Consider the following 23,180-nt stretch of genomic DNA (forward strand, 5'->3'; position numbering starts at 1 on the left):
CTGGAGTGCTAGTTCTTAAACATATGTAAAGCTGTAGTTGCGTGCGTTTCCCCTTGTTAGGGCGTTCCTGGCAATGTCTTGAAAAAGCAGCCCCTTGGCAAGAATCCATTTGCTTTGACTATACTTTGGCTGGAGCAGAGTTAAGTCAACCCTGAAGAAAATCACAAGTTCACAAGTCATCATTTAAATACTTCCATTTCCTTTACATCATTTTAATGTTACTGACACTTTAAGGCTGATTAGAAAAGCCAAATTACAATCTCAAGAAAAAAAAAAAAGAAAAAAACGCCTCTGATCTCTTACAAGAACAGTATCTGGGGGATGGTATTTGCTGTTGCAAACGAATAGGCATCAGTATGAAGTAAGGAAGAGAGTGAGGTCTGGCTCCAACTTTTGGCCTTGTTATTGAAGATGCTACTTTGATTGTAGTTTAAAAATTGTAGTCACCTGTCCTCTGAGAGCTAAACTGCAGCAAGTTTACTGTTAATTCTCACTTTGCTGAGTGACTGGAGAAGCACCAATGAATCTACTTGGACTTAAAGTACATCAGAAGCATGGTTAGTCTTTAATTTCACGTGGAAGCTGGCTATTATGGATAGTAGCTCTTAACTAGAGTCTGACCTAACTATTACTCTGTCATGTCCTCTTGGAAATGATGTCCATCCTGTCATGTGCTTTCAGTGAGATGACCGTGTTTTCACTGCTTCGGTTGTGATTGTCAGTTCAGCAGTTAACACCTTTAATCTAAGTGTCAGCACAAATATAACTGGGATAGGCATTTGGGTTTGGGTTCCTAGTGGGTCGTGGGAAATGAAGTTTATTGTTTGTAAGCTGTGATTTGTGATGGCTCTGTGTTTATGCTGAACTCTTCTGTAACAGCGTATATGTATTTATCGGAAGATCCCTTTCAATGGCTAAGGCATCCATGAGGCATGAGCCAAACATTGGCTGTAGGTGCAGGGTCATGGTTGAACAGATAAAGCCTGTATTTGTGGATAACAGTAAGCAGTTACTTAGTCTCCCTTCTTCTTTTCTATTGTAAATCCTTTTTTAGTTCATATTCCAGGACTCCCGCTGGGCTATGACTTGTGTTTCAACTTGTTTTTCAAAAGAGCCCCTAAAAGCTGGTTCTGTTGGCTAAAGGGTCCATGATGGGACAGGCAGCTCTTTCAGTCTCAGGGTTTCTTTCTCTCTGGTTGCTCTTTTAGAGTACATTCCCAAAGCCTTTATTGCAGGTCCTTGCATGGACTCTTCCCTGGGGCTTAAGGGCTGAGGATGCTGGTGAAAGGAGGTTGTTAAAGGGAGCTTGTCCTGGTCCAACCAGCAGTTGTCCCAAACAGCTCCTGGATGTGAGTTGGCAGTTAGAGAACTCAAAGAACTATTCCCAAAAGGCAGATTGCTGTAGCCACCCAGTTTTAGGGCTGACCAGTTTACTCGCCTGGACACGGCTGCTGCGTGCTGGCTGACTTCCAAGGGCCCAGTTAATGTACTGGTACAGATGTGGTCACAGAGCCCAGCATGAACTGGCTCTCGCTTCATGTTCAGGCGGGGCTTGGTGCTGATGGAGTGGTAGTTGTTGGGTCTGTTCAGTGGGTCACTCCCACTCTTTCCTTGCCTTCAGATCCAGAAGCTTCTCTGTTAATATGACCTAGAGGTGTCTCAGGATTGCCTTAGAGACTTGCCATTTGAAATACAGTTTTGGAGATACTAAACCAATAGTTAATTACTATGGATACTTAATTGTTGCGTAATACTTAATGTGCTTTACTGTGTTGTTACGGCTTTCAGAATTTTAACAGCATTTAAAGAACGTGTGAAAAAAACAGGCAGTTTCCTTCGTTTTCAAATAAACAGAAAGTTTGCATGTATTCAGTGTTTTGCCCTGAAAACCCTTAGCATCCAGTAAATCAGAAGCTGGATGGGATTAGAGAAATTCATGAAACTAAATTTTCAAGGGCTACTGGGTACAAAGATTGTGACTCAGGAAGGTTCCAAATTGCCTTTGGAGGCTGGGAGAGCATTTAGGGGGGAAATCACTGCACATTTGTTGCTATACTCTTCTTGCTCTAATCTTCCCTGGACGTTTTTGTTAACAAAGTTTGTATTTTCAAAATGACTGATTGTCCTTGTATAATCAAGCCTCCAAAACATTGTGTTCGGAAGTCTTGACCACTAATATGTGTGAGATATGTGTGTTGGCATGTATCCTGAGTTGGAAAGGACCCACAAGGATCATTGAGTTCAAGTGCTGGGTCTGCAAAGGACTACCCCAAAAACAGACGATGTGTCTGAGAGCGGTGTCCAAACGCTTCTTGACCTCTGGCAGGCCCGGTGCCATGATCACTGCCCTGGGGAGCCTGTGCCCAATCACTGTACGACCCTGTTCAACTGGAACAATTCTGACTAAATTCCGTGTCAGGCAAGGAAACCCAACATGCGCACAGTCCGTGCAGAGTCCGGGCTTGGCAGGCTTCTGGGGTTCAGTGGCTCTGCCCTGGACCACGCAGCAAGTGCCAGACCTTGAGGAGGAAGCAGAAGAGGGGAAGTCAGACTTGGCTCTGAGGCTGATAAGTGTCACCTTTTTGGTGCTTGACAAGGAAACAGAGACCGAGGCCCAGGAATGTAGCATCACTTGTCTCTTAATCACCTGAGGTTGTAGGAGTAGGGACAGGTAAAGGAAGGAAAGAAAAGCGCTGATGGCCTTTTGGCAGGAGCAAAGGGCTGAGTTCAGAAGAAGGGTTTCTTCTGGACTTGGGTTACCCCTTGGTGGTGGCTACCTGGCTTTGAGGACTACGCCTCCTCATTCCAGAAGGTATAGATAATGGGCAGGGCTGCTTTAAAAAAAAAAAAGAGAGAGAAATGTCCCTACAGCAGAGGTATGGCTGGGCTCTGCAGTGCCAAGAGGAGTTACAAGGGAGAGAGTGGCCCCTGGACCTACTAGCCAAGGAAGAGGAAAGATACAGTTTTACTAATAAGGGCAGCTCAGAGGATATCTGTGACCAATTGTAGATTCCACATGGTTTGGGGACTGCCTGCTTTTTAGTGTTGGCATTGCTATGCTGCACTGAAGAGGCTGCATCAGGGACTGCCAGCTGGGAAGGATGTGTGTCTTGGGAAAGCAGCAGGGAGGAGGAGATGAATGCTGTCCACATGAGGGGAGCACCTGCAGTCCCAAGCTGTGGATCTCAGCCTTCTGTAACTCACCCTGGAGCATGAAGTGACAGAAGGGTTGGTCAATACTGCTGTACAGCATCCAAAACTCTCTGCTTCCATTCATTGTGAAAGCTGCTGATGCAGACAGAGGAGGAGAAGGTCAGAAAGAAATCCAAGGTACGGTTAGCCTCGTGGCTGTGGCACCTGGAGTTGGGTTTTGGTTTCTTGGTTTCCAAAGGGGATTCTCTCTGAGGCTGAAGGACCAAGTCCATTTCTTTCTTGTTTCAGAGCCATTCTGCTAGCATGAAGCACTGGAGATGGCCAAATTAATTTGATTTTAATTAAATAGGACTCCCTGCCAAGAAGCTGCTGGAAGTCCTTTAATTTGTAGCGGACAAAAACCAGATGTTTCTGTGTGTATTATTTACTTTATGTCCTTTCTATGCTGACCCATGTGCGCCACTGGAAATTGGTTTGTTTCTCTTTGTGAAGTACTGCTGGTTCCATCTGCCATTTGATAATGAGATCAGTGGTTCTACTTTTCATGCTAAAAAGAGTATCTTAAGTTTTTCTTGAATTCACATTTTTCATCGCGCCGCTATCTTTCCTTGAGTTACGTCTATGGAAGGCCATGCACTGTCAATTTTGGTTTGGAGTCTAGATGAGGCTTGTGGTGAATAAAGCAGAAGTAAATTAAGCCAAAGAGATGAAATTCTCTGTGCTGGTACAGCTACTGCCACATGATTTGGAAAGGGTCTATAGCACTGTCGGTATCTGTGATTTCTTCACCCAGCAAGAGCCTTGGTCAGGACTGTGTTTTCGGATGTTTGCCATTGCACTGTCCTGCTTTCAGAGAGCTCTCTCACAGGATTTGCAGGAGGTGGCAGTCACTGAACTTTATTACTTAATTGTTGTAAACATTTCTGTTCTCCATCCCTCTGGTTTTTCCAGTTATACTATCAGTGGTTAACAGCTGTTTTGCCCTGTTTTGCTGTTAGTGTCTCTGGAAAAATGCTCAACATATCTGCCAGCTCCGATGTTTCTGGGCATCTTCCAACATTGTCCGGGCATTCCTGTAGTACTGCAGGTAGCATCCTGCACAGCATTCAGGTCTGAGCATCCAGTTCAGTTTTGGGATATAATAAAGGGGGAAAAAATTACCTGCCTATGAAAATTGTAACCATCTAGGAGTCCATTGCTGACAATAGTTTATGTGCATTTTGTAATTTGAATAGCTTAAAATGCCTTACTCCATCATGTCAAGAAACATAACTATCTGCTGTGGAAAAAAAAGTCTTAAATACACAACGAAGAAGAGAACGGAAGGATATGCATGAAATTCTAACAATAGTTTATGCTCTACTGAAATAACAATCTGTAGTACTCATCCAGCTCAGCTCAGGTATGCTTATGCTACACATTTGACATCAGCAAAGTTTACTGTTCCATTTGTGAATGTGGGAAAGCAGGGTGGTTTTCCATTCCCATTGCTCGTTCTCATGAACGAATGACAGTTGAATTTTTGCAATTTCTGCCTCACATTCCAGCTGAGTAAGTTTTGGGACTGTGATATCAGTGTGTCCCTAGAGGAAAGGGTGTAAAATTCTGAAGAAAGGAGCCATTTGCAGCATCACTGTGTGGGAAAGTGGTTAAGGATAAATAATACAACAGGTCCGAAGGGAATTGTGCAAGAGACTGAAAACTCCATTTCTTGAAAGGATTTGAACACTGGGGAATTTCCAAACTAAAACATCATTGAAAGATGATGAAAAGAAAAAAAAAAGGACAGAAAGCAAAACCCAGAAGACTGAATTTCTCCTGCCTTAGATGCTGCTCCTCCAGTTTTTGGTAAAGAAAGCAAACACTTTTTTGTGTTCTTGCACAAGAAAAGGATTATTTCACACAAAGTCCCAGGGCCACTCAGAAGGAAGGGAAGTCATTATGAAGCAATCCCTGGGACTGAAGCAGAACTAGGAGCTTAGTCTGTGGTAAAGTAGTTGCACCATCAGCAAAAATCCTCTTACTTTGCACCAGGACATGACAAGGACTGTTTGTAGAGCTGCTGTCTCTCTTTCTGTCTGCTTTCCTTTTGCTCTGCTTGTGAAGTACGTCAGGACCATGAGAGCAGTTAAGAATCTTCTGTTCCCACCTTCCCTGGTAGGGAAACCCGCTTGTGCTGCATTTGCCTGCTCGTGTGCTGGTTCTCGTTAGATCTTTATTGACTTGCAGCACTCGCACATCTGACTTGTATTTTGGGGGCCTAACCTTCCTGAGGAGCAGCCATGCTGAGTGCTAGGGCTGTGTTTAAGCTGGGACTCATGGCAAGCCTGGATGAGCCTCTCCAGCAGTGTGCGGCTTCCCCGAGAGACACATCCTGCCGGTCCCTTCCTACCCTTTCTGCACCAGCTCAGACATTTATCAGAGCTCCTGCGTGAGCTCATTCGCTTTACTTGCACTAGAACAGTAGCCAACAAAGAAAAGGTAATCATATTTTCTGAGTTAGCAATCAAATCACCAAACACGGGCAAATTTTTGCTTAGTGGGGGGTACCACAGCTGGGAGCGGGTTGGGGTGGGAAGGGAGAGCAAAGCCCCCTCAGTGGCAGTGAGCTGCTGGGGCGGCTCAGCTTTTCCTCTGTCTGCAGTGCCAGTGGATGCCAGGTAGATGTGCACAAAGCAGAAAGCGGCTGTAGCCAGAAATACTCACATAAGCATGCAAACAAAAGGCAGCCCCAGGCTCTGCTGTGCTTAGCTAGAGGTGGATGTCACGGGGCTCTGGTGAGATGGTGGGATGTGGTGTGAAACTCCAGCGGGGGTGCTGTAGGTACGCTCTTATTTCTCAGAAGGAGCTGCAGGGATAGGAGAAGGGGCCCGCCATCTCCAGAGGAAAGAGGGATCTGTTTGGCTGTTTTTGTTTGTTCTCTGAGCATTCCTGCTCATTTAGGAGAGGAGATGAAATCCAGATGCTAGTCCTGGTCTTCATTCCTGACTCAGTGTGATGAAACACTTGGAAAGGCTTGCTGTGCCCAGCAGTACAGCTCTGCTGTTTACCTGGGAATCCCAGAAAAGCCTGGTGTCTTTTTTTTTTTTTCAGTTTTCATTTTGGGGGATTTTTTAAAAAGTATTTCCCCTCCTTGCTTATCTTTCTGAGAGCACGAGCTTGTTTTCAAATGGCCTCTTAAGACAAAAGTCCCTATTGTTTCTATATACCCTTAACTAAAATAAAGTATTTCAACAGAAAAAAAAAAAAAGTTGCACCAGCTGCACAAACAGCCCAAGGCAGACGTAGCACTGCAGTTGCTCGGGGCTCAGTATGTGCAGCCCATGGAGTGTTCTCCCTGCATCTCCTGCACAGTTGTAGCAAGTACCAGCCAACTGCAGGAGTGAGGAGCAGGGACCCGGGGTGTGGGGAGGTGGAGGCATTAGGCACAGGACAGGCTGTGTTGGGGAGTTCAGAGCCAGCATGATAGGGGCTGGGGAGGCAGCTGGAGGGCTTGGGAAAGGACAAGCAGGCAAATATGTGGGTTTTGCCAAAGTTCATACACTGTTATCCTCATCGCCGTTTCCTGCTTGACACCCTTGACTGTCGTGGGGAGGCTGTGCCTGAGCAGGGTTTAGCCCTGCAGAGCACAGAGGCTCCTTTGGGCCCGTGCTGCTCAGCCACAGCCAGCCCAGCACAGCTCACAGCCAGCTTTCAGCCTCCCCTGGCTGGGCGTAATGAAACCAGAGGAGTTTCCAAAGCTCCTGTGTGAGGTTAAAGAGGACAGCTCAAGAACTAACCACTAAGGACAGCCTAAGGACTCACCACCGCAGGAGGTCCCTTTGAATTTCCCCGCTGTGCTCGCCACACCTCCTCTCACCAGGAATTTGGCTTTTAGCAGGCTTCTTTAGTTCAACTCCTGGTGAGCTCACAGGGCTCAGCTCTCACAGCACATTGCAGTATTTCAGGTGTCTGAAAAAGGGAAAGATAATTCCTTTAATCTACTGGTGCCACTCCTGAAGGCACCCGGTACCTGCTGGCCTGGTTTGCAGCAGGAGCACCCTGTGGTGCGTGGTCAGCCTGGCTCCCACCTCCAGCCCAGGACCTTCATAGCAGAGCCTGTGCTAAGCACGGTGTTATTCTGCCCAGGTGCAGACTTTTGCCCTGTTCTTTACCCAGTGTCATGAGGTTTCTGTTCAAGTTCATCAAGGTCCCTGTGGATGATGCTCTGCTGCTTGTCTTGTTGGCCACTTCCCTTGATTTAGTTTTAGCCACAAATCTGCTGAGATTGCACTTTTGTCCTTGTATTCTCCCTTTTGATTTGCCCCAATGTATTTCAACAAGTATGCCTTTTTCTGAACATCCTTCTAGGCTTTGGGGGGCGTTAAAGAGCTCAGGATGTGGGCATGTTGCTTTCTTCCCTCTTTAAAAATCCCTGGGAAAATCACACGTCTGCTTCCTCAGCTCCCCTGCTGTGTTGAGTGGCTCTGCTGCCTTGAGCCACGCTTGCTTCTCAGCAGACCCCGGGACTTCCAGACTGAAGAGAAGCCACTGAACAAACCCTGATCAACGCAACCCTTGAACTGTGCGTGGCTGTGAGCACTTGGAAGTGCCTCTCTGCCTTATAAGCTCCTCTGCTCCTAGCTCAGCAGTGCTGAGAAGTGCAGGTCAGAGACAGCCAGAGGAAAGAGCTGGGCTCTGTGTGAACTTCCTGCTCCACACAATGGCCAAAGGGGAGCAAAAGACTCCTGGCTGAATGGCTGGGGCAGGCTATGAGGCCACAGGTCAGCCCTGATTCAAGGCAGTGCTTCCCATCAGTGTCAAGTAAGGCCTTTTAAAGAAGATAAGTAATTGTGCTGAGGTGCTATAAAACAGAAAGATGGCAAATGCAGATGGGAGAGTAGATGGGAAGAGAAGGAAAGGAAAGGTGGTTTTGTCTGCTTTGTAACATGTGCACAGACTGTTGTTTCGTCCTTAAAACTGTAAGGTAGCAGCTCTACTTGCAGATGGTGCTCTCCTGTATACCTATCTCGCTGAGAGCAAGCATGGCCTCGCTCTGCTCCTCAGACAGCATGGAGCCGAAAAGCTCTGCTGATAGCTCTGCAAACCCCCAATTAATACCCAGCTGGGAACCTGGCTTAGAAGATGCTGAACAGCTTGCTGTCTAACATGATTTTTAAACAAGTCCTTTGGATTGTAAGTTTGATTCTTGGCTCCCTTGTCTTGGCAAGTGTCTTGTTCATTAGAAAATTACACAGAGGCAGATAATTGAGTGGGTTGGGAATTTTTTAGTTAAATGCTTGAACTCCAAAATATAAATGGGTCAAACTATGATTGTTATTTTCTAGCCAGTTCTGCTAACTCAGGCAAATCTGGCAGACCTTGCTTTGGCTGCAAAAAGTAGGACTCTTTTGAACAGGAGTTTATGCCTCCCCTCATCGCAGAAGAGACTGCATCACTCCAGCACAGCAGTGCAGTAAGCTGAAGCACCAGCCTTTGGCACGGGGAACCCAGCACTGGACATGGACTGTGCAGGCTGGGATCCCAGCGAGTGCCTGGCTGGGAAGCCGACTTGCAGGAGATCTTTTGACTTGGAAGATCTTCATTTGCTGCAAGCACTGGCAGTACTCAGTATTGTTTCAGGATTGATCAGGACTGTTAGCAATTCACCAGCATGTATGTAGTGTACGACATCTAAAACATCCCTAAAAACAATTATTTGCTCAAAAGACATGTGGTTTTGAGCCATATTCTCTGTTTATTGACTTCATTATAATAGCACAATAATTCCTTTTTAATTCAAGAGTGTTTTGCTGTATTTAATAACAGAAAAATTCTGCAGGAATAATTCCACTGATGGTGTCTCACTGAGATCTTATAAAATATATGACAGCTGTATAGGTTGTTATATACAGGTACCTGTGCATTTAACTGTAAAATGCATTTTATTTACTACTTTCAATGAATTTAGTACCTTCAAGTCAGTTGAAACCATCCACAGATATCCTTTGGGGTCACTACTATAGTACTTTGGCCTAATTTAGTCAAAATAGAGTTCAGAGTTTATTCTTGGTGTCTTTGGATGCATACAAGGCTCCCTTTTGTTTCCTAGTTTCAACATTTTCTGCTGGTGCAGTAATTGTACTAATGAAGTTTAGTCTTTAAGAAACATTTAAGAAACAGCTCCTGCTGGATTTGCTCCTAAAGGGCACTAAGGAGTTAAATACTGAACCAGAATGGTTCACTGCTAATCTAATCCTGAGCATGGTTGCACTGTTAGAGGAAGAATTGAGCGCTGATGCTGTACAGCAAGCCGTGCCTGGATGTACTCACTGAATAAAGTTAATGGAGAAAAGTTCCCCTTGGGCAGTGGGCCTGTGCCTTGTATCCCACCAAGCAGAGCTGTGCAATTAATTGACTTTCCATCTGTTGATTGAACTGTAGAATAGAGGATATTTTTGTCTGGGTTCAGCACAACGTTTATTTCAGGCTTCACTTTGCAACCAACAAGGAAGGAAGAAGGAAGCATCGGCTCTGCTTTTAACCTAGGAAAATTCAGCAAAGACATGGGAGTTCTTGGGATTCTGGTGGGTCCTTTTGATGGCTTCAGGGATGTGAGAAGTGGTGCGTGTCCTGTGACAGTCCCATTCAGGTGCTTTCTCTTAGTTCATCCTAACAGCCCACAAAGGCAGATCCCCTACAGTGGGAAACTGAAAGTTATAATGGCTGAAGCTTTGTAACTCTTTCCCTTTATATGCTGGAAAATAGTCCTAGAGTAGTGTCGGGCTGTTGATACATGCCCTCTTTGAGCTGTAGGTTTGCCTCCCCAGTCATCCATCACAGCCCTGTTGCTGATGCTGTGCTCCTACCACATGGGAGTGCTTGTGATCACCCTGAAAGCCTTTCAGGGCTTGCAGGAGGAATCTGTTCAACCATTAACGTTGCAGTCAGAAGCACGTTTTCAAGATTTGAGATGAAGTACTACCACATTTCTCAGCTAGAACCAGAAGAGTTTTTCCCTGGGATGCTTTGAAATTACCAAGCAAATCAGAAAGCCTTGATTTTGAAAATATTTAAACGTTAATCTCAGTGGAACATAAGTCCATGTGTAATTTTAGAAAGTGTTTCCATTTCTAAATTCAATAACAAAAGAAGCAGGGTTTGGTTTTCCTGAAGTAAAGGAGATTATGGACTTAGTTTTCATCACAAATACATGAATGAGAAGTTCTTCAGTACCAAAATTTGCTGTTTCTGAGTTTCTGTTTTTCCAGATGTCTAAAAAACTGTACAAACTTGATTTTCATGGGAGCAAAACCATAGCCATCAATAAAGAAAATTTGTGTCTAAAGGAATTAAATGTGCGAAGGTTAGGATTTCCCAGTTTCTGAAAAATTGTACTGAGACAAATACCATCGTGACCACCAACATCTGTGGTCCGCGTCCTTCTATAAGTTTCTTAGAAGATTTGAACAATAAATTCCCAGCATGTTGCCTGTATTTCTATAATTTGATTATCATAGAGAGACAACTGATATTCTTGGGTTATAAATAAGCATGATTGGAGGAGGAGACAGTGTATGAAGTGCATCCAGTTTGGCTTTGGCTGCACGCTCTTGGAAACTTTCCTAGACTCTTGTCCAACCATTTAAACTTAATTTAGAGTTGAGAAACTGTTATTTATTACCGTAAGAGCACAGTGATAGCAGACAATGCTCCACAAACAAACACCAGCAGAAAGAGGCATCTTTTGGAGTATGTTGCAATGTAATATGAATAGTGCAAAGACAAAAGGCAAAGGAGAATGGTTAGGATGCTAGCATGAGAACACATTATGAGTTTGGTATGTGTTTAGGGTTCTTTAGTTTATTTAAAAAAAAAAAAAAGGGGAGATGAAGAGTGATAAATTGAGAACTGGTATCTTAGTCAGCTTTTCATCGTGAAGTAGAAATGCCTGGCTTTCTGTCCAGTCATGCTCTTTTCCTCCCGTTGTCAATGGAAAACTACACTGAAGAAAAGGAGGCATGGAGAAAACACAGTGCCTGAAATGCCATTCATGCCACAGACCTACCCTTTTGCTGCAGACTGGGCAGCAACCTTGTTCTCTTTAGTGTGGCCCTGTACTGACGTGAATCCTGCTTCAGCAACGTGATCTCAGTGTTCTCAGAAGGCGTCTCCTTAGTTTGCATCTCCAACTTTCTTGTACTGAATAAAAAGTATGTGTACAGCACATGTAGATGCTGGTGATCTTTGGGATTGTCTCTTCACGCCCAGGATCCTGGGCTGGTTATGAGGGCTGGCTTGCAGCCAGCAACCAGCCTTTCTTTTCCAGTTGTCATCTGAAAACAGCTTCACTGTTGGAGGAGCAGGCTCTGCAGATGGTAGCTCAGTGTGTCAGGAGCATGTTGGAACTCCAGGTGAAATTACATTGGCTCAGTGCAACGCTCTGCTGCCAAAACAAACAGCGAGGATCACGCTGTCTCCAGCGAGGCAGACGAGGCAGCTGCTGCTGCCTCCAGAGGCTGGCCCGGTCCCTTCGGTCGTTGGATGATGCGATTGGACTCGCTGCCATGTGCACAGTGAGAACCTCCATACCGCCACAATAACCTACCTCCAAGGGGAACTTCTTCCCATCTCCTTCACTCTGTGCTTATGCCCTTCAAATCTGAGGTTCTCCACCCATTAGGGGTTTATTACCATCTGTAAGGTAACTGTCGCGTTAACCTTATCAATGCCCATACTTCAGATGGTGAATTACTTTGAAGTTTGGTCTCAGTTGAAGAGTTGGAAAAAGATGTAACAGAACCCCAAACAGTATAAAGGACAACATAAAAATACTGTGCCTGTTTTTTAGTTAGTAAATGGTGACTCTGTTAATGACTGCAGTTCTAATTAAAATATGCAGTAAGATATGAGATCTAGATGATTGAATTTCATAAATATAATTCAATATTATATGTTAATCATTAAATTATATTAATATGTTGCTATAACTTTATAATACCAAAATATGCTTAACAATGTAATATAGATTAATAATATATTAACTATTATTTATTGTGTAATCTATAAGATTTATCACAATCTATTCATAATACATTTATTATAATAGGCTGTCACAGTGTAATATTAATCAATTAATATTACTAGGTGTTATTACATACTGTTCTTATGCCTTTGATGGTATCTTCCAGAGTTTTCACTGGATTTGATATGCTCCAATCTTGAATTCTTTAGTATTTTCCCATGAAAATGGAACTCTATTGGCATGCATACCTTTGTTTGCACTGACAACTAGACACAGAAGTGCTGTTGTAAATCTCTGCAAGTGTATCTTGGCCCCTAAGGGTCTGTAAATACCTGAACTCTTTTTCATGCAATATAGAAAGCCCTTCACACTGGCAGAGAGGGACCAGAGAGTCAGTGCAATACTGTGTGTGGAGATTTGTGCTAAGGCAAACTGAGCTCCCAGGCAAGGATAATAAATGTGAAAGTATTAAGAAACAAACAAACAAACAAACAAATAAATAAATAAATAGAGGTCGCAGTCCTGAGCCACCACATGCGAGCAGCTAAGCTGTGTCTCACATGGGAGGGTCGGTGCAGACATTGCAGCGTAATAAGGCTGAAGTTGAGTATTGCACCAACAAGAATGTAAAGGTTATGCACTGAACGAGAGAAGGAGGCTCAGCCTTCATTCATGTATGTAAAGGACTAACAGGATCACCGACAGGAGGCATCTGTTGGGATAGATCACAAAGACATCTTGGCATTTGCAGAAGTGGTCTGGGAATAACAATCTCTGTTCCCTTTCTTGCCACTTCCAGGTCTCCTCCTTGGCAGCGCAAGGGTTATTTTCCAGATATAGTTGTTTGATTTGCTGAGCTGAAAACCAAATTTGAAAGAAATCTGGAGAATTAATCTGGAGTTAACTTCTTCATAGCGTTTGATGAAAGCAAATGGGCAAAATCCACTTGAGTCTCTTGGTACCGAGTGGCTAGGGTTTCCAGCCCTGATATGAAAAACCACCATAACTGGTGATTCTTTAAGTCCCATAGAATAATTTCTGAAAAAATGAAACATGAAAGCCATGCAGGGACTGAGAAATTTTATGAGATCAGTGATGTTTTGCAATGGGGTGAAATGAAGAGTCACATTAGATCTGTGAAGGCTTTTTACACATGCCTGTATTTGCCAAGACAGAGATGCGGAGACCAAGAAACGATTCTGCAGGGACCATGGTTTATCTTGGACAAAACCATGTATTTTTCTTGGACTATTCTCTCTTCCCCCATATAACCTTACGGGAAGATACAGCTACAAAAAACCAGTGTTGTCCATCAAATCCATTTCTTGAGATATCATACATGAAATTGTATTGTTTAGCTATGAGATGCATTTTAGTGAGTGCAAGTTCAAAGTCTGTACTGAAATACACGTGTAAATCTGCCCAAGTTAATCTCCCCTTCCCACTAATATAGCTGGAAAATGATCACAGGTAACAACCTTTATAAAGAAAGCAGGCAGGTATGGAGCCATATCTCAAACTTTTTTAGTGCAAGAAGAGCTGTGAAACTAAGAGGCTCTTAAAGAACCAGCTGGGGCCTCTTGGGCTATGTAGCAGCCCATGCTGCTCATCACGGCTCTGCTAGGAACTAGGTCTACCTGCCTCAGCGGCCATTCTCTTCCCAGGTGCTCTGGTTGCTGACTGACACATGCTGGACCTCAGAGCTTTTGGCTCTAATGTTTTGCAGAATTGCAGAAACCTACTGCTTTATTAAAGCAACTTTGTTATGCTCTTTTACAGAGGATGTATGGTGTGGACACTGGCAAGATTTACTGATTTTAAGAAAGTAATTAAGCAAGGCTAGAGTAAACTATAAGGTAAAGTAAGAGTAAATATGAAGGTTTGAGCTTTGTATTTCATATGTGCTTAGCTTTTACTTCTTTGAGTAACCTGACAGAAAGAGAATACCCTGTGTGCAATGTATGATTGATGCTGTGATTCACCATGTAGGCTGCCTTTGCTTTGTAGTTTGCTCTATGTGGCAAGAATGTGAAGGCAGGAAGGCTGCCTGAAGCCAATAAGCAGTGTGGAGATTTCACTCTGAAGTGCACCAGCAATGAATGTGTTAAACGTTTTCATCAGAGACTTTAAAAAAAAAAAAAAGGCAAGGGGATTTGCCAGAAAAAGTTTAGTTTATAAAAGGGAGTGAAAAGATTCTCACATGTCAGAGCAGGACAGAAGAAGTACACCATTTCCTTTTCATTGTTTTTTAATCTTAAAAAATATAATTCTCAGTCACAGGGGGCAGAGCCCACTTCAGTGAGACCTCCCACCCAGAGCTGCTCTACTTCCACCCTGAGCAAAGCAGGCGCCTTTGTAAAAGGAGTGGAAGCATCCCGGCTGCCTGCGGCGGCATAGGAACAGACATGTCTACAGGAAGGATCTGTTGCCTGGTGCTGCTGACCCTCGGGGTGCTGGCACTGGTGGTTGTGCTTGTGGTCATCCTGACTCAACCCAAGTGCGGTCCTCAGCACTACCTGCACGGTGCCGTGGCTGCTGACACCGAGACCTGCTCTGACATCGGCCGGTATGTACACGGACCTCTCGGTTTGTCACTTTACCCCTTGCGTACGTTGTGAGCTCAGACTGGCAGACAGGCACACGTGCTGACTATGGGAACGAGCTGGGTTTCTGCCTCATCCCCACCCGTGGGGCTGAGGAGCAATGCTGCTCCCTGGGTGCTTTCTGTTGGCAGTAGAGCAGCTCGAGGAGCAGATGGAGACCTGCGTCTGCAGCTGATGCTTATCTTAAATATCTAATGTCACGTAAGTGGCCTTTGGGAAGGTACAAATATTTATAGTATACAGATGCAAGGTTGTTTTTAACAGGGGAAGCAGGAAATTAACTGATTACTTCATGGTGGTAAGTTGGTTGGATAAGTGGCTTAGAAATCATCTAAGGAAGAAGTGAGAGGAGCTCACAGAGAGCTGCAGCCAGGCTTCAGCAGAGGCAAGGAAAGCAGGCACACTGAGTGAGTAAAGGGGATTGGGCAGCCCAGCCCTTAGGGTGTGCATTTCTGGAACAAAGCCTGCAGCAGGTATATCTGCTATCAGGAAATACACTGTATTGGAAAACAAAGAGTAGGTTTAATTGAAAATCAGCTGAGACAGCATAAGTACAAAAGACATACTTACGTTGCTTGGAAGGAAGGATGTAGGTATAAGAAAATCCTCCAGCTGCCCAGGTTGCAACACTTCAGTTTGTATAATAACTTTTCTCTCAAACCTTTTAACTCTTATGTTATTACTTTACTAGTGCTGTTGCTTCAATTCTTAAACACTTGCATACATGAAAGTAGAAGGAAGGAACGTAAACTTTCACAAGCTACATGGATACTGGAGCTGTGTGTTCTGCCTTGAGGCTGGAGGAGTGAGTCAAGAGCCAGTGTCTTTGCACCACACTTGCCGTGTTCCGTGTGTGGTTTGTGCAGTGACATGCTGACACAGAAGTTGTGAGTAGCTGTGTATTGTGGCTGTATGTATGTCAAGAAATGAGATTTTTTTATGCTACACCACAAATTAGTTCCTCAGAGGAAAGAAGAAGGATCTTTTAAATCAGTAGTAATAAAAATAAAGAAAACTATCAGACTACTCAATCTGCTGGAGAAATTGCAGCATAGTTTGCAGCTATTGCAGTTTTTAACTTGAAGCAGTGTAGAATCAGCTGGAGGGCACTGAAGTGAGAGCCACAGAAATCTGTGATCAGATCAACAACTGAGATGCTTTGGCTACCTGGCTACTGCTGCTGGGCTGTCGTCTGTCTCCTTCCCTTCTCTCTGCAGGAAGCTCCACCTGCTTCTGTAGCCTCAACCATCGCTGTAGCTGCACCTTCTGCACATGTGCTGGAAAGGTCTGTAGAGTCCCTCTGGTCTGACAGACCACCTTAGCTTCTCTACAGATAGTTTGCCAATGATCCCCACAAAATTCTCTCCTTGCCCCAACTTCCCATCACACAATTTTTCTCCTCCCCAGCCTAAACATCACATCCCGCTGCTCCAAATAGATCAGCTCTCTCTGCCTGTCCTGCCAACTGCTCTGGATCTCTCCAGCCAAGACCATTCTTCTCCTTCACCTTGGCTCTAGACACATTTTCTGCTTGCTGGTTAGCTCTACTCCTTTGGACTCCTGTGGTGTCCTTACACTTGGAATAAACCAAATTTCTGTGCTCTTCTCCCAGCTTGAGCTGTCTGTTGTTGTTCCTTCAGTGGACCATAATAAAAAGAAAATGGTTTGTATATGTTCATCTGCAGCAGAGCTTGGGATCAGAAGCTTCGTATAACATCTGCACTTCTGTCACTGTCCTATTTCTTTCTTTGTCCCCACTGGCCCACAGTGGTAGCTTACAAGGAAAGGACGTCTTTTCTTTGGGGGAAGCGTACTGCATGCTCTGTACAGTGTGTGGTCTTGTTCATTTTCTCCCAGGCCTTTCTGTGGTGTTAGATCTGTATGTCTCAGCTATCTCACGATAGTCACCACTAAATTAATTCTCACAGCAGTGGGGGAGAAAATGATGTTATCTCAGCTGTATAAGCAAGGAAGCCTAGCACAGAAATAACACTGCGTGGATGCTACATGAGAGTTGCTTTGACCATGGTTTCTGCCTTTCAGAGCAGCACGCAGTGCTCAGCATACATCTGTCAGTGACGTCCCCTGTGGCTGTGGGGTGAGGGCTTCTGCAGGCCTGCCCCGTGGCTCTGCATGGGAGCAGCAGATGGGGAGCAGAGTGTCCTCCTTCTTAATCTTGGCTGAACAAGATTTTAGCTTCACACAGGAATTTTGTCGCAGCAGAAGCAATAAAATCCAGTTTCTCAGTGGCTGTATTTCTTAGCCACCGGGCCCTTCTATTGCCACCTGGGTGCTCCCACTTCATTTCCCACTTCCGCAACAAAGCGAGAGTGGGGCAAAGCCACGCATCCCTCTGTGCTCAGCCCCAGCGCCTTCCTAGACACTGCCCAGACAGTCAGTTGAGTGCTTCTGAGATTAAAAGAGCGCTGTTGAGTCTTCTGTTCAGAAATATGTAAACTCTCAAAATCATGAGGGAGGAAGCAAGAAGAAATAGTTAATTTGGGGTTTTTCTTACTAAGAACTGTATTCTGTATTTAGGTCTTCACTCTTTCTGCAACTATGCAAACATTTGCAAGTTTTTACACCATCTCTTTGGACTTGGACTGATGTAAAGAGCTGGGGAGTTAGGAGAACAATCATGATTGTTGAGATTCCTGCTGGCACAACAACAACAGGGACCTGTACAGCCATTCCCGAGTCCATGCTGGGCCCTTTGCTACCTGTGCTGCTGGTCTCTTCTGCCCAATTGCCTCACGCCCAGCTCTGTGCCTGCTCCTTCCCACATGTACCCCTCTCCCTGAGCTGGTGTTGGAGCCTGTGCAGTCACTATTTTTGCTCCTCTCATCCTACCAACTTGTACACCTACCCCACTCACCCCTGCTCCCAAATTTTTCAACCATACAGGCTTTCTTCCACGCCAGTCCTGTCTCTGCAGCTCAGCCACCTCACTCCTCTCCCATGTCCTCTATGTTTGAGGCAGTACATGGCATATCTCTTTGCTGGTCTTGTCTGGGGAGCACTGACTACCAAGGGTAATAATCATTTCCCTATTTTTTTTTCTGGGACCCAAAATCATGATAAGCATTTTTTTTTTTGGGGGGGGGGGAAGCTGCGCTCAACCTCTGCAGGTCCAGGATGGAATAGGCTCATTTCTACTATAGTTGCTGAGAAATCACAAGAGAATTAATCTACCAAAGCTGGGTAATTCATTGTTGACCATATACATATATACACATTATATGCATATAATACACCCACATATATCTAAAATAAAAACTATGAAGTTTCTTTTTTTTTTTTTTCCTCAAGGCAACCAGCTTTGCCAAATTAGCGTGAATTGTTTGAACTGGAAACAGACCACTGCTGCCTTTGTACGTGCATACTCCAGAGCTTTCTAACAAACTTTCTAGAGGAGTTTAAAAATAAGTAAAATAAGCAAAACAACACATTTCCTCAATCTCATTTTTGGTAATTACTGAATGCTTTTAGCAGAAACATACATAAAGGAAAAGAGCAGCCTCCACAGCACCATGGGAAAAAAATCAGGCTTCGTGGCTTGGATATGGTAAAGCTTTAGTCAAATGAAAACCACATGTCATAATTGAACCTGTCAGCCTGCCTGCCCCACTGATGAGAGCAGGAATAATTTCAACTAGTCCCTAAAGGCAAAAGTAGAGAGAGATTCAACAGCGCTGCTTTGTCCCTGCTTTCCTGCACAGAGCCTGCAGACCCTCTCTCTGCTAGCCCCCCGGGCTGGCCCCCAGCCACCCCTTTCATCCTGCAAATCCCCCCTGCCCCCCAGAAATCCATGTGGGGGATGCTTGGAGAACTTCCAGTGCAGGACGAGCACAAAACCAATCACACTGGTACAGTGTCTGAAGTTTCGCAAGTTAAAAACAGCACCTAATGTTTAACCTACTTCCATTTTTTTTTATTTAATCAAAATCTTATTTCCTTTACAAAAATGAAACCCAACCCACATATTCTGCTGTCCAATTTGCAGTGAGTTGTCATTAGCAGTAATTAAATTTCTGGGCCATTACATGATCTGCGTTGGCTTAAGGGGCTGCCATTTAAGACGGAATTTTTGTGCTCTCTTTACAGAGCTTTTAATTGAGTTTATTGAGAACTGAACCTCTTGCTCTAAGAGCAATAGTGTCTTTTAATGAGTGGGATGATGGGTTGGGGAAGACACCTCAAGGTGCTTGAGGGAACCTTATAGCTCTAATTCATTAGTACAAGAAGGAGAGCGTGGAACAGGTTACCCGCTCCCGTTTGCTGCTTTTTCTTAATTTGTGCTCAGTTGTCATCTTCAGGTTTGGGTTTTCTCTCTCTGGAGATGGTGTTTGTATATCCCAGGGCTATGTAAGGTTGGGCTTTCTGAAATTTTTATGCAACCCTTTTGGCTCCGTGCAGAAAGTGAGTAATCTTGGCAAGCCTCCAGCGTCATCATCCTTGTTGGCAGGTCCTGTTCTAGACTTGCTATTGGCTCATGATTCCCAGTGCTGAATGAGGTCGGGCCTTTTGCTGCAGATGGTTTTACTGCTAGAGACTGGGGACTGAAAGCAATATTATGCAACTGGTGAGTGTGCCTCGGTAATTTGTCCCCATGTCAAGAAGCCATGAGGAGGCAGGAGGCAATTGCCCTGGCAGCAAGCCATACCCAAACCCACCTTCACCTCCAGCTCTGAGCCTCTTGTTCCTACCTGGCAATGGAGGACGCTTTTTCCATCAACCATGCAAAAAGCTTTATATACCCTATCAATACGCTGTTTGAACTCTGCCAGCCACTGCTCTGCATCCATTTGTTTCCCAAATGGCAGAAGCAAGAGCCAGCATGAGGCCACAGAGAAATTTAGGAAAAGTGCTCATTCCCAGCAGTGGTATTTGCTGCAGAGAGGCGAGCTGACCTGACCTGGCCCAGCAGCCACCTCTGGTCCCACTTCTCCAGCGCAGCCTAGCATGAGCCCTGGGAACTGGCTTCCTCTGGAACAGAGACCCGCCTGGGGGGGCCGCGCGGTGGGAGGGTGAGAACTTAACAGTCAGAAAATCTTTGTTTCCTGGGACACTATTCAAGGAGGAGGATCTGCTGCAAAAATTCTGTTCAGTGATGGCCCAGCAGCATTTCTAAAAAATCTTTATATCCCAAAGGATTTGCTTTCCCTTCTTCTTGTGTTTAATCACTTTAAATTGGCAGCTGACCCCTTTTTCATAGAAACAGCTGTTGCTTTTGCTCTTCGTAAATCTTAGGCAGGCAACTCTGATGTAATTAATGGATGGTCTCATCCTAGCCCCCAGCTTTCTTTAGTAGAGAGAAAAATATATATATAATTTAAAACTTAAGCATTTAAAGTGCATTTAATATGGCTTCAGGGCTCCTTCTAGCTGAGCAGAACTGCAGACTTCGTCTACAGCCCAGCAATGCTCATCTTTCTTGTGAGGGGGGTGTGAGGAAAGTACCAGTATTCACCCTTCCTGGGCAGGTGAAGCATTGTTTCAGTGCTGCTGGAGCTGGACCTGGTTGTTAACATCCTCTTCTTTAAGGAAACACCATTTCTGCTCCTATCTTTAGGAAAACACTGTTAATGGCCAAACCCGAAAGCTGAAACTATGTGGCAGGAAGGATATTGGACAAAATGCATTGTTATCAGATCTTGTCAGCTGTAGTGCTAAGATGTCTCTAGAGATACCTGATAAGGTACCAGACTTCTTTTCTTGAGGCGTTATGTGTCTCTCCGGGGTTTTGCATTATAATTAAACTAGTTGAAGCAGTGATCCAAATAAAGGAAGCAACTGAATGGGACAGGGGGTACCCCACCACTCTGGCAGGCTGAGAAAGACATAATGGCCCTAAATTTCCCAGGCATCACTTCCAAGTAAGTGGCAGAGCTCTGGCTGAGTGCAGACATGGGAAGCTGAGTGTGATATGCCAAGAACCAGCTCAGAGAGCACTTTTCCTTGTCTTTCAGTCACCAGAGAGGCTGGAGGGGGAATGGGAAGCTGCTGAGACTGGGGTCCAGTCCGCAGGTAGCAGAGTGTGGCTGTGGGCCCTGGACTCTGCTTTGATCATGGGGACACATACCAGGCTTCACAGGTAGAAGAGCAAAACAGCTCAAAAGAAGTCTTTTTAATAACTGTGACCAGGATTTGGCTTTACCCTTGCTGGGATCAGTGGCTTCTGATCTGTTAGGCTTCTTTTTCCTTATCTCTTCTGTACTGTGGGACCCAGGAGTGCTGAGATGTGAGTGACAAACTTGTCAGGCACATGCATCTCCCCAGATGCATGGGAAACAGATGGGAAACATCAGTGGGGTGTGAGCTCTCCAGGATGTGTCTGTGTAACACGGTGCTGGACACGCTTCCTGCTAGACTGTGGGGAGCCAATATAATGCCTAGTTTGGGGAAGAAATCTCAGTTTTCTATGGGGAACAGGGCTTGCTGGCAAAGGAGCAAGCCCAGCATCCCACAGCCCATCCCATACTGAGATGTTCTCAGGTGCTGCACTCTGTGCTGGCGGCTGGGAAGCCACAGCTCTCCGTCCCATGGGGCTTGCTGAAATGCAGCAGGCACCTGGAAAGCCTCCTCCCTTGGGCAAGAAATAGGCCTGAGTGCACATTGTTAGATGTGGTATCTGCTGCCAGAGGTGACAGTGACAAACAGTTGCTCCGCAGTACATAGGAATATAAAGCACTTTCAGATCATCTGGAAATTCTGTTTTTCTTGTCATCATGTTTATACTGCAGAGTGTGCTTAGTGAGGGGTAGTGACCAAGAACAGAGCAAAACATGCTTTGCTTTTCTGTGAAAAGGTGTCCCTGTGTTGCCTGCTGGTGTTGTTTCTGCTCTGTATTGCGGTAACACCAAGGAGTCACAGCCAAGAATCAGGGCCCCACTGCGCGAGGCACAGACCAGGAACAATAAAAGACCACCTCCGGCTTTCTGTCGTCCTGAGGCACTCACAAAGCCACATCTGGGGCACGACCCATCTGAAAACTATCGGGTCAGCTGGCAGGATGGAGCAATTCAGAGCTAATAAATAAGCACTTGATTTGCCTGGGCCGTGCCAGGCAGGATGTGGCCATGCTGGCAGTGCTGCTGAAGTCCACTGGCCAGTGAATGTCGTCTCTCACTTGCTCCTTGATGCTCTGGGGGATTTTGTGTCCCTTTCACCAATGGCAGTTACAGTCCAGGTCTTAGCTACTTGGAAGCCTGCTACTTTCTTTAGCAGCCAGACAAACCTTTTCTGCTGAGACTGGCACCTCTTCTGTCCTCACTGATCTCAGTGAGAGCCAAAGGCACAGCTGCAAGCTGGAGTTTACCTAGCTTGTGTCACTCTGGCTCTATTTCTAAGTGGAAATGTTGGAGGGAAGGAGCATGGGTAAGCTCATGTTAAGAAACTCAGGTTTGTAATGCTTTGTACATATGGCACTACATTTGCTGTAGTTAAAGGGTATTTAGCCCACACTAAACAAGCATTTGGGAACACCACGTGATTTTAGCATAATCTAGAGGCTGGAAACAGGCCATCTAGGTGCACAAATATTAAATGAATATATTAATTGTTGCCACCTTTTGGAGTAGCAGTGTAGCAGGCGTATGGGCATAACCTGTGGGCTCTGGGGAGCACTGTCCTGGGCCAGTGTAGTGGTCCTTCTCCTCTCCACTCTTTCCCCAGCTTTCTAACACGCTTCCAGGGCCTTCTGCGGCATAGCCCTGAGCCTCAGTCACCATTTTCAGGGCGACAGCCAGGGAGCAGCTTGCTGCTAGGAGGTTGAAAGCTGTTCAGAACCACAAACAGAAAGCCCCGTGGTTCCCTACAGTTTCATTTCTTCCTATTTCTCCACATGCCATTTCCTTGCAGGCAGCCATTCCAAGGGCACTTAAACAAAGGAAAGGCACAATCAGTCTGTCTGTGGGCAGCATCCTGTTCACAGCGCCTGCAGGTCCCAAAGATATCAACGGTTGTAAAATAAACAGCAGTGCCTGTGTGTGCCCTTTGTTCTTGTCACAGCCTCTGGGAGCAGTTACTCTCCGGTTAATGAACTAGTCCGCTTTCCCCTCTGGCTTTGTCTTATCTAAGCAATACTTCAACCCGAGCAGTCAGAAACCTTCCTAGCAAATAGCAGGGCTGGCTACTGGCAGGCTGCATGAGGAAACCCCACCCCACTCCATTTCCACTGCAAGGAAAAGATTTTTTTTTATGGTTGCTCTTGAAGGACAGTTTGTTGAGACACATTTCTCTAGCAGGAACAACTGCATGAGGCTGCCTTAATCCCATGTGTGGTCTTTGGTGTGGCTGTGCCTAGGCAGAAACTTTTTTTTTTTTTCTGCTTGTTTGGTGTTTTTTTGATGTTGCTGTTGTTGTTTTTTGTTTGTTGGTTGGTTTTTGATTTGTGGATCTGTGGGGAGTGAGAGGGGATT

At 45.1% G+C, this 23,180-nt stretch overlaps 1 protein-coding gene across 1 annotated transcript in view; it reads left to right on the forward strand.

Annotated features, from left to right (window-relative positions):
- Positions 1-23,180, forward strand: part of GGT5 (gamma-glutamyltransferase 5) — a 45,899-nt gene that overhangs the window by 11,751 nt on the left and 10,968 nt on the right. Inside the window, exon 3 of the mRNA XM_048064134.2 lies at positions 14,432-14,723. Within this exon, the coding sequence (XP_047920091.1) occupies positions 14,563-14,723 (161 nt within the window). The 5' untranslated portion in view covers positions 14,432-14,562. The remainder of the gene's footprint in view (positions 1-14,431; positions 14,724-23,180) is intronic.

This window comes from Anser cygnoides, chromosome 17 (assembly GCF_040182565.1).
Source record: "Anser cygnoides isolate HZ-2024a breed goose chromosome 17, Taihu_goose_T2T_genome, whole genome shotgun sequence".
NCBI lineage: Eukaryota > Metazoa > Chordata > Aves > Anseriformes > Anatidae > Anser > Anser cygnoides.